The sequence below is a fragment of the Chiloscyllium plagiosum genome, chromosome 15 (genome assembly GCF_004010195.1).
Source record: "Chiloscyllium plagiosum isolate BGI_BamShark_2017 chromosome 15, ASM401019v2, whole genome shotgun sequence".
NCBI lineage: Eukaryota > Metazoa > Chordata > Chondrichthyes > Orectolobiformes > Hemiscylliidae > Chiloscyllium > Chiloscyllium plagiosum.
In genome coordinates this window covers 2241639-2253239 of record NC_057724.1, presented here as the reverse complement: position 1 = coordinate 2253239, position 11601 = coordinate 2241639, and the positions used below count along the sequence as shown (strand labels likewise).

The 11601-nt window shown below is 43.7% G+C and overlaps 1 protein-coding gene across 2 annotated transcripts in view; it reads left to right on the top strand.

Moving 5' to 3' along the window:
* The first annotated feature begins 537 nt into the window (after positions 1–537).
* LOC122557045 (gamma-aminobutyric acid receptor subunit beta-4-like) overlaps positions 538–11601 on the top strand; it is a 160936-nt gene continuing 149872 nt past the window's right edge. The window contains exons 1-3 of one of the 2 annotated variants that reach the window (XM_043704281.1): positions 538–957; positions 1962–2053; positions 2887–2954. In XM_043704281.1, the coding sequence (XP_043560216.1) occupies positions 878–957; positions 1962–2053; positions 2887–2954 (240 nt within the window). In that variant the 5' untranslated portion in view covers positions 538–877. Of the gene's footprint in view, positions 958–1961; positions 2054–2884; positions 2955–11601 lie in introns of those variants that run through there. The other variant, XM_043704282.1, reaches the window with a different exon arrangement.

Sequence of the window (11601 nt, the reverse complement as noted above, 5' to 3'; positions counted from 1 at the left end):
GGAGGGGAGGGGCATGTAGTCCAGACACACAGTGACATCTTTCAAATCGGCTCCTGATATTACATAATGTGTTCTTTATTGCCACATCTGCTGTGTCTGTAGGAGTGACTTTATTCTCTTCATTGTGGATCAGTGCAGAGACTGTGGACATACTGTAAAACACACAGCAAGCATTCTGTACCTGGCTTGCTCCAAGCTGGGCATCCAGGGTGGGGGGTGAGTATCAGTCTGCTGGGCGGGATGGTGCTGTCCATATCTTTAGGTCACATTTGAACACACCTGCTCCCAGCCCTCTCTATGGTGGTTGGCAGGGAAGGCAATTCTGACGTCAGGAACAGTCTTTGACAAATGTCTTTCCATGGGATTAGGAATTCCCCCCCACCCCGCCTCCCCTTCCTTCCTCTCTCCCTCCCATCTCCGGCCAAGCCTGCCACCTACCCTTGGACACAAGCTCCAGAAGAAAAATCCTTCGTCCACATCAGTTGTCCCTGAGTGTAGTGGGGAGGGGGCGGTGGTGGGAAAAGGAAAAGGGGGGCGGGAGCGAACGGGAAGAATTCGAAGAGCCAGCTGATCTGGAAGAATGCAGGAGCTGCAGCTTTCAGTCTAGAAAGAGAGAGAGAGCGAGAGAGCACTGCAGCGGCGGCGGCAGCAACAGCAGCAAACTCCCATCGCAGCTCGTCCCATGAACCATCTTCCAGTCACACAGTCCGGCTGCATGCCCGGGCCGCGGCCACTGTCCCTCCTGGCCTGCCACGGGCAGCTGCCTGTCGGATTGCAGGGCTTGTTGTGAAATTGTGTGTGTGTGTGTGTGCTTCGCCCACCCGTGGCTGCGAGCCGGAGGTCACCGTGTAAATGAACTGAACCCGGAGACCCTAAAATGTGGAGACTCCACGAAGAGCGAATGTCTAGTTTTTGCTCCTTTCTCACAGGACTGTCTGTCATGTGCTGGCTACAAAGGTAAGGATTTTTAGTCTCTCTCTCTGAATACAGGATAGGCTTCTCTGGGCAAACGTGATTTGATAATGTATTTGCTGGGTCCTGTCAGGGTTCAGGAGAGCACGTTTTCAGTCCTGTCTCTCCAGATAGCACCTTAGACCGAAAGCACAGATGGATGGATCTGCTTCCATTCATCTCTACCATGTCCAAATGCTCTTTCCTTCTCGATCTGGAATTCAGATGCGTTTGACATATTCAGTCTTCAGCAGTCACTCGCAGGGCTGCTTTTATATAAGGGGAGACATAATGCAAGAGGAAGACACACAGACACATATTAACTATCGGTGTGCGTCTACACTGCTCAATAAACTGGGGCTGAATCATTGCATTCTGTTTACACCACTCATAGTGCATTCACGCATTGTCAGGTAGGTGTGTGCACAGTGGTCTATGCTCTTGTTTGATCGGGCTGGGGAGGTCGTTTTGGGCTAAATGTTCCGTGCTGTTTGATGCTATGACTATATAATCACAGTGCATTCATTTGACCATTGGAAAAGCTGGTTATGTTTGAGGGGTGTTGGGTGCCTTTTGATACTCTAAATGCCATCTTCAGATGCACACAGTTGGGCCATGGGGCTGCATGGTTTTGCTGGAGGCCCAGTGAATCTCCTCTTCCAGGCGCCACAACCTTGCCCAATCTCCTACCTGCACATTGGCACCCGAACCAGCCATACCACGAATCATAGGATATCAAGGTCCAAGACTCCAAGTACCTCCCCCCTCTCACCCTCTGTTCCATTTGAGCACGGGGCTGCTGGTGTGTGAGGGTCAGGGGCTTGAATTTAGGCACTTCCAAATATCTAGGCCTGTACATACTGATACCTGCCTCTGCTTTTCTCAGTGTCAATGGACTGTCAATGTTTAGACCTGTACAGACTGATACCTGCCTCTGCTTCTCTCAGTGTCAATGGACTGTCAATGTTTAGACCTGTACATACTGATACCTGCCTCTATTTCTCTCTCAGTGTCAATGGACTCGGCAACATTTCCCTGGTTAAAAGAACAGTTGACAGATTGCTCAGAGGATATGATATTCGCCTTAGACCTGATTTCGGAGGTATTTCACATTGTTCTCAAAACTAAATATTATTAATTAATATTATTACAGGAACAATATATTGTCAAAGGTTGAATAGCTGCACTGAATATTCTGAGAACAGATTGCATGAAACAGGCTTGTGCTTGAGAAGATATTGAAGATTGACTGGTGACCTGATTGAGAAGTTTAAAGAACTTGATGGAGACAATCTCTGCTGGTGGGAAAATTCAAAGTATTGAGGGATGGAGTTGTGAATGGGGGCAGAATCTTATAATTCAGATCCAACCCTTCAAGAAGTAGTTTTCCAGCCAAAGGGTCATGCACACATCTAAACTACTTTTTCCCAGCAAACCATTGAGGCTGGAGGTCAATTGAAAATTTCAACACTGCTTGTTAAATTTTGTGAGATAAGATAAGGTTGTGGGATGGATACAGCTCAAAAACAATTGAATTGAATAATGGAACAGGCTTGAGGGAATGAGTGCCTTGCTCTTGTTCTATGTTCTAAACTAGCATCAGTGTCTAATATTATAGCTCCACCTATGTCACTCAAAATGTTGCTCCTCACTTGTCATGAGGACTTCACTCTCCTACAGAAAGTTTCAAGTGGAAACTTCAGATCTCTCACTCATGTGTTTTGTTTGGGTTGGGTTTCCTTTAGTAGAATTGCTTTCTTCCCCATGAACTACTGTGGAAGAGTCTCATCATTTGGACGGTTTAAAGTGGGTGTCTACCTTCAGAGTGGAAGCAGTTTAAAGAGAGCACCTTTATTATATGTATTTAAGGAGGGATTGCAAGGAGAAAATGTGAACCCAATGAAACACTGTTTGTACTTTCTCTTCTGTTACCAGGGTCTCCAGTTACAGTGGGGATGAGTATTCATATAGCCAGCATAGACATGATCTCGGAAGTTAATATGGTAAGTCTGAGCAAAGGGTTTGATTTTGCTGTTGTGATTAAGTTGGTTAAAATTCAATCAAATGTGGATTCGACTGTGGTCAAGAGGTTACGTGGAGGTAGCCTGGCATGAGTGAACTTTTGCTGGCAGCTGTTGGTGGCAATTGAGATTGAAATACTGGGTAAGCCATCTGCAAGTGAAGTTGGTCAATCCATGTCACTTGATAGTGATCTCTCCAGTATGTAAACTTTAGGTCTGAATCCAGCTGTTTCAGGGTGTCATCTGATGAGATGCTAATTTAAGGCTCTGTTTGACCTCTCTGTTGAGCAAAGAAGATCCCATAGCATTATTAGAAGAACAGGAGAGTTCCCACTGTATCCTAGCTAGTATTTAACACTGGCCTAAAATCACCAAAGCAGGTTTTTGGCCAAACGTCACATTGCTGTTTCAGGGAGCTTGCTGTGTACACATTTTCTGCGGTGTTTCCGACATTACAAAAGTGTTTCCTACATTACATCTCAAAAATACTTCATGGCTGGAAGACACTTTGAGACATCTTGATGTTGTGTAAGGTGCTGTATCAATGCAAATTCTTTCTGCTTTTATGAATGAATATGGTATTTATTCATCAGGAATTTTGTATGTTTTGCACCAAACCATTGATCTACATTTTGTCCAACTGCATTTTTATTGTTGCTATAATTCTGAGTCAGGAAGGAATGAGCATCAAGGTGGGTTTTAAACTTAGAAATTCATATGTATGGATGTGGAATAGGAGTTGGCTGGATGTGGAATATCATTATCGAAATCCAGCTCCCGTAAAAGATGTTGAGTGAGCCTTGAGCTAGATAAAACCAGGACTCATCCATGGACTGTCCTTATAGCAATATTTTATCAAGTGAGCCCTGTATCATAAGAACTGTACTAAACATTGCACCAATGCCATTGCTGGATTTGGTGTATTATAGCTGTGAATAGAAATGGGAAAGTGACATTGACGCAGAAGGAATTTATTGTGGAACTAAGAAGTATCCACTTTTACAGGGAACATAAGTACATTAAGTTAAATTGGAAATTGAGGACAGGAACACTAGGGTAGTCCAAATACAATTCTCGCCTTTGTATGGGCAAAAACATTTCCCATTTGTTGATTTTCCTTCAGGATTGTGATCTATTAATATGCTCAACAGATCTACAGCAGGATTTGGAAAAATCAGAATCAAATTAAAACTTCAATAGATTTGTAATCAGGATTCAGTATAATCAAGATTACATTTCATTCTGTGCAAAATCTGAAAAAGGGAGTTCACTCCTAGGCCCAGCTCAGCCTCACTGTTAAGGATCACGCTGGTCAGAGAACATGATTTTGTGTTTGATTGAATCGGAAGCACTTCAGGATTTGTGTTTAAGAGAATAGCTTGTTCTGGGATTGAATGGATGCTGAGAGAGCCTGTGTAAGAGTTTCAGTGTTGCAGTTATTCAGGTGAGAGATTAGGGCTAAACATTGACATAGAAGTAACACATAGTGTAGGAGTATTAGAAAGGGAGTTCCAGGATTTTGACTCAGAGACAGTGATGAACAATGACATAATCAGCACTGATGTGTGTCTTCTATGGGATCTTGCTGTTGGTGATGTTCCCATGTGTCTGTTTCCCTTGTCTTTTGAGAGCTAGAAGTTGTTGATTTGGAAGATGCTGTCCATGGAACCAAGAGGTACTGCAATGCATCTTATAGATAATACACACTGCTGCATTGGTGGTGGAGGGAGTAAGCATAGTACCAATTAAGTGGGCTGCTTTGTCCTAGATGATGTTGAGCTTCCTGAGTGTTGATACAGCAAGTGGAGGATACTCTATAACAATTCTGAGTTGTGCCTTTAATTATGGCTGATCCAATTTAGTATAATGACATTCACTGACTGAATCAAGATTTTACTTCTGGGACAACCATAACAGGTTCCAGCTCTAGTGCAGTGTGAGTCTAATTTGTAAATGACATTAACAGAAGAAAGCATTTAGTCCCATCTGCTGCAAGAGTTTGTGGATCAAAAGCAGGCTGGATCACTCCAGGATTTTATACCAAAGAATTTAAAACACTGGAAAGTAGAATTGAAGTCATGCTTAAGTACGGTTTAAGCATGGTATTTAGTTTCCGGCAAACATCTTTATAGCATTCAGCAAAATACCAGCATCTGTGCACATCTCTGTACCAGCACTTATACCAGTGATGGTGGCAGCACCCAGAACATTCCTCCTTTTAATATTAATAGCCAGAATTTGTAGCTATTCCTATACCAACACTGGTGTGAACATTAATGCTAATATCTATACCAGCTTATGCATCAACATCCACCACCAACTGTATCAATACTTGTTTTAGAATCTGCACACATATCTTCCAAAATCTCTACCCTTATCAGCATCAACATTGGTGCAGTTACTGGTTCCAGAAGCTGTACCAATACCAGTTCTGATTCTAGTTCCAGAAGCAGTTTTCATAATGATACTGCATTCTGCACCTATGCCAGTATCTGATCAGGTTAATTGCCAAGATCAGTAGCTCCACTGGTACGTCAAATAATCCATGTGCTAGTTTCTTTATCAGAATCTTGAGCCATATCTGAAGCACATTAATATACCCATACACAACCTCTGTACTTATGTCTATTATGTCAGAAGTCAGATGACACCAGTTTATAGTCCAACAGGCTTATTTGAAATCACAAGCTTTCGCAGTGTTGGTCCTTCATCAGGCGTGATTTCTAATAAGCCTATTGGACTATTACTTGGTGTCGTCTGACTTCTGACCTTGTCCACCCCAGTCCAACACTGGCACCTCCATATTATGTTTATAACAACAATGTATCTGTGCTGCAACTGGTTTGAAATTCAGTACCTATACCATCACCTTTTCCTGCACCCACATTTTTGTCAACATGTTGGCATCAGCATCCCTCCCCATGCCATAAGAACACAAAGAATAGAAATAGACGACTCTGTCCTTTCAACCTGCTGTACCACCCAATCTGATCATTAGCTGATCTTGGGTTTCAAATCACAAGAATGGACCTGAAAGCTGTGTCCACCAGTGAGAGGAATGATATAGGTGCAGACATCAGGGAGAAGTCTGTGATGTAATTAAAGAAATTACCACATGCAGATTTTTAGTTTCTGGCAGGATTAAAAGTACATAAATTACCAGGACTGGTATCCCAGGCTGTTGAGTTAGGCAAAGGAGGAAATAGCAGAAGTACTTGCAAAAATGTTCAAATCCTCTCTGATCTCAGGAGAGAACTGAAGCCAATGCAGTATGATTATTGTATAAGGTAGCAAGGAATAAACCAGGAAACTATAGGCTGACCAGTCCAGACTTGGTAGTGACAAAACTGAGAAAATGAGGACTGCAGATGCTGGAGATCAGAGTCGAGAGTGTGGTGCTGGAAAAACACAGCAGGTCAGGACGCACCAGAAGAGCAGGAGAATTTCGGGCATAAGCCCTTCATCAGGAATGAAAACTACTGCAAGCAATTCTGAGGGCCAGAATTAATCTGCATTTGGAGAGGAGGTCTAAATCAAGAACAGTTAGCAAGGTTTTGTTAAAGGGAGGCCATATATCTGACCAATTTGTTTGAAATTTTTGTATAGGTGACCAGGTGTGTAGATGAAGGCAATGCTTTTGATGTAAATTAGAACATAGAACATTACAGCACAGTACAGGCCCTTCAGCCCTTGGTGCCGCACTGACCTGTGAAACCAATCTGAAGCCATTCTAACCTACATTATTTCATTTTCATCTATATGTTTATCCAATGACCATTTAATGCCCTTAAATTTGGCGAGTCTACTACTGTTGCAGGCAGAGCGTTCCATACCCTTACTACTCTCTGAGGAAAGAAACTACGTCTAACATCTGTCTTATATCCGTCACCCCTCAATTTAAAGCTATGTCCCTTCATGCTACCCATCACTATCTGAGGAAAAAGACTCTCACTGTCTAATCCTCTGATTATTTTATATGTCTCAACTTGTTCACCGCTCGACCTTCTTCTCTTGAACAAAACCAGCCTCAGTCCCTCAGCCTTCCTCATTAGGCCTGCCCTCCATATCAGGCAACATCCTGGTAAATCTCCTCTGTACCCTTTCCAAAGCTTCCACATCCTTCCTACAATGTGGTGACCAGAACTGTACGCAATGCTCCCAAGTGCGGCCACATCAGAGTTTTGTACAGCTGCAGCATGACCTCATGACTTCGAAACTCAATCCCTCTACCAATAAAATCTAACACACTGTATGCCTTCCTAATAACCCTATCAACCTCGGTGGCAACTTTCAAGGATCTATTTACCTGGACACCAAGATCTCTCTGCTCATCTACACAACCAAGAATCTTGCCATTAGCCCAGTATTCTTTATTCCTGTTGCTCCTTCCAAAGTGAACCACCTCACACTTTTCCGCATTAACCTCTATTTGCCACCTCTCAGCCCAGCTCTGCAGCTTATCTATGTCCCTCTGTAACTTGCAACATCCTTCGCACTATCCACAACTCCACTGACCTTCATGTCATCTGCAAATTTACTAACCCATCCCCCTAAGCTCTCATCCTGGATATTTATAAAAATGACAAACAACAGTGGGCCCAAAACAGATCCTTGTGTTACACCACTTGTAACTGAACTCCAGGATGAACATTTCTCATCAACCACCACCCTCTGTCTTCTTTCAGCTAGCCAGTTTGGATCAGAAATTGTCTTCTTTCAGCTAGCCAATTTCTGAATCAAACCGCCAAATCACCCTCAGTCCCATGCCTCCGTATTTTCTGCAATAGCCTACCGTGGGGAACCTTATCAAATACCTTACTGAAATCCGTATACACCACATCAACCGATTTATCCTCATCCACCTGTTTGGTCACCTTCTCAAAGAACTTAGTAAGGTTTGAGAGGCATGACCTTCCCTTCACAAAACTGTGTTGACTATCCCTAATAAACTTGTTCCTCTCCAGATTATTATAAATCCTATCTCTTATAATCCTTTCCAACACTTTACCCACAACTGAAGTAAGGCTCACTGATCTATAATTACCAGAGTTATCTCTACTCGCCTTCTTGAACAAGGGGACAACATTTGCTATCCTCCAGTCTTCTGGCACTATTTCAGTAGACAATGATGACATAAAGGTCAAAGCCAAAGGCTCTGCAATCTCTTCCCTGGCATCCCAGAGAATCCTAGGGTAAATCCTATCCAGCCTAGGTGACTTAATTATTTTCACACTTTCCAGAATTGCTAACACTCCTCCTCGTATACCTCAATCCAGTCTATTCTCCTCAACAATATTGTCTTTTTCCAGAGTGAATACTGATGAAAAATATTCATTTAGTGCCTCTCCTATCTCCTCAGACTCCATGCACAACTTCCCACTATTGTCCTTGATTAGTCCTAATCTTATTCTAGTCATTCTTTTATTCCTGACTTACCTACAGAAAACTTTTGGGGTTTTCTTGATCCTACCTACCAATGACTTCTCATGTCCCCTCCTGGCTCTTCTTAGTTCTCTCTTTCGGTCTTTCCTGGATAACTTGTAACTCTTACGTCTCATCCTTACATAAGCCTCCTTCTCCTCTTGACAAGAGATTCAACTTCTTTAGCAAACCACGGATCCCTCGCTCGACCTGCCTGACAGGTACATACTTATAAAGAAAACACAGTAACTGTTCCTTGAATAAGTTCCACATTTCAATTGAGCCCATCCCCTGCAGTTTCCTTCTCCACCCTATGCATCCTTAATCGTGCCTAATCGCATCATAATTGCCTTTCCCCCAGTTATAACTCTTGCCCTGCAGTATATACCTAGCCCTTTTCACCGCTAAAGTAAACACGACTGAATTGTGGTCACTATCACCAAAGCACTCATCTCCCTCCAAATTTAATACCTGGCCTGGTGCAGTAGCTGGTACCAAATCTAGTGTGGCCTCACCCCTTGGTGGCCTGTTTATATACTGTCAGGAAACCATCCTACACACATGGGACAAAAACTGACCCATCTAAAGTACTCAAACTATAGCATTTCCAGTCAATATTTGGAAAGTTAAAGTACCACGTAACATCTACCCTGTTACTCTCGCTCCTATCCAGAATCATCTTTGCTATCTTTCCACTACATCTCTGGAACTTTTCTGAGGCCTATAGAAAACTCCCAACAGAATGACCTCTCCTTTCCTGTTTCTAAACTCAGCCCATACGACCTCAGTAGACGAGTCCTCAAACATCCTTTGTGTCACCGTATTACTGTCTTTGATTAACAATGCCACACCTCCCCCACTTTTACCACCTTCCCTGTTCTTACTGAAACATATAAACCCCAGTCCCTCCTCTGTCCATGTCTCTGAAATGGCCATAGCATCTGGAGTTTATATTAGATTCCCTACAGCATGGAAACAGGCCCTTTGACCCAACAAGTCCACACTGACCCTCCGAAGAGTGACCCACCTAGATCCATTACCCTACACTGTATTTACCGCTGACTAATGCACCTGGCACTATGGGCAGTTTAACATGGTCAATTTCCCTGACGTGCACATCTTTGGATTGTGAGAGAAAACTGGAGCACCCGGACAAAACTCACGTAGACACAGGGAGAATGTGCAAACTCCACACAGTCATCTGAGGTAGGAATCGAAGCTGGGTCCTTGATGCTGTGAGGCAGCAGTGCTAACCACTGGGCCACCGTGCCATCCCAAGAGCAAGGACAAAGTCCAAATAATAAAGAAAATTCCAGCACATGAACAAGCCCTTTGGTCCTCCAAGCCTGCACCAATCCAGATTCTCGATCTAAACCTCTTGCCTATTTTGTAAGGGTCTGTATTCCTTTGCTCCCTGCCCATTCTTGTATTTATCTAGATACATCTAAAATGACGTTATCATGCCCACCTCTACCACCCTCTGCGTAAAGAACTTTCCATGCATGTTCATAGCACGGTGGTTCAGTGGTTAGCACTGCTGCCTCCCAGTGGCCAGGGACCCGAGTTTGATTCCCACCTCAGGTGACTGTCTGTGTGGAGTTTGCACATTCTCCCTATGTCTACGTGGGTTTCCTCTGGGTGCTCCACTTTCCTCCCAGAACCCAAAGATGTGCAAATCAGCTGAATTAACGATGCTAAATTACCTGTAGCATTAGATACATTAATCAGGGGTAAATATAGGGTCTGGGTCGCTTACTTTTCGGAGGGTCGGTGTGGACTTGTTAGGCCGAAGGGCCTGCTTCCTTACTTTAGGTAATCTAATCTAATCTAAACTTTTCCCCTCTCACTTTGAACTCATGACCCCTCGTAATTGAGTCCCCCATTCTGTACCCCCTCTATACCCTCATGATTTTGTCGACCTCGATCAGATCCCCCCCAACCTTTGTCTTCTAATGAAAATAATCCTAACCTACTGAACCTCTCTGTAGCTAGCACCCTCCATACTAGGCAATATCTTGGTGAATGTCCTCTGCACCCTCCCAAAGCATCCACATCCCTTTGATAATGTGGCAATCAGAACTGTATGCTTTATTCCAAATGTGGCCAAACCAAAGTCTTATACAACTGTAACATGACCTGCCAACTTTGTACTCAATACCCCATTCGATGAAGGAAAGCGTGCCGTATGCCTCCTTGACCACTCTATTGGCCGTATGCCTCCTTGACCACTCTATTGACCTGTGGTGCCACCTTCAGGGAACAATGGACCTAAACACTCACATCTCTCTGTACATCAATTTTCCCCAGGACTTTTCCATTTACTGTATAGTTCGCTCTTGAATTGGATCTTCCAAAATGCATCACCTCGCATTTGCCCGGATGGAACTCCATCTGCTATTTCTCTACCCAACTCTCCAATCTATCTATATTCTGCTGTATTCTCTGACAGTCCCCTTCACCATCTGCTACTCCACCAATCTTGGCGTCATCTGCAGCCTTGCTAATCAGATCACCTGTACCTTCCTCCAGATCATTTATGTATATCACAAACAACAGTGGTCCCAGCACGGATCCCTGTAGAACACCACTGGTCACAGGTCTCCATTTTGAGAAATTCCCTTCCACTACTACTCTGTCTCCTGCTGCCCAGCCTATTCTCTATCCATATAACTAAGACCCCATGTGACTTCACCGTCTTCATCAGCCGACCATGGGGAACCTTGTCAAAACCTTACTGAACTCTATGTACATGACAAGCACAGCCCTTCCCCCATCAATCAGGTTTGTCACTTCTTTAAAGAATTCTATTAAGTCAGTAAGACGTGACCTTCCCTGCACAAAACCATGTTGCCGCCCATTTTCTTCCAAATGGGAATAGATCCTATCCCTCAGTATCTTCTCCAGCAGATTCCCTACCACTGACGTCAGGCTTACCAGTCTATAATTACCTGGATTATCTTGGCTACCCTTCTTAAACAAGGAGACAACTTTTGCAATTTTCCAGTCCTCCGCAGCTTCACCCGTTTTTTTAGATTAGATTACTTACAGTGTGGAAACAGGCCCTTCGGCCCAACAAGTCCACACCGCCCCGCCGAAGTGCAACCCACCCATACCCCTACATTTACCCCTTACCTAACACTACGGGCAATTTAGCATGGCCAATTTACCTGACCTGCACATCTTTGGACTGTGGGAGGAAACCGGAGCA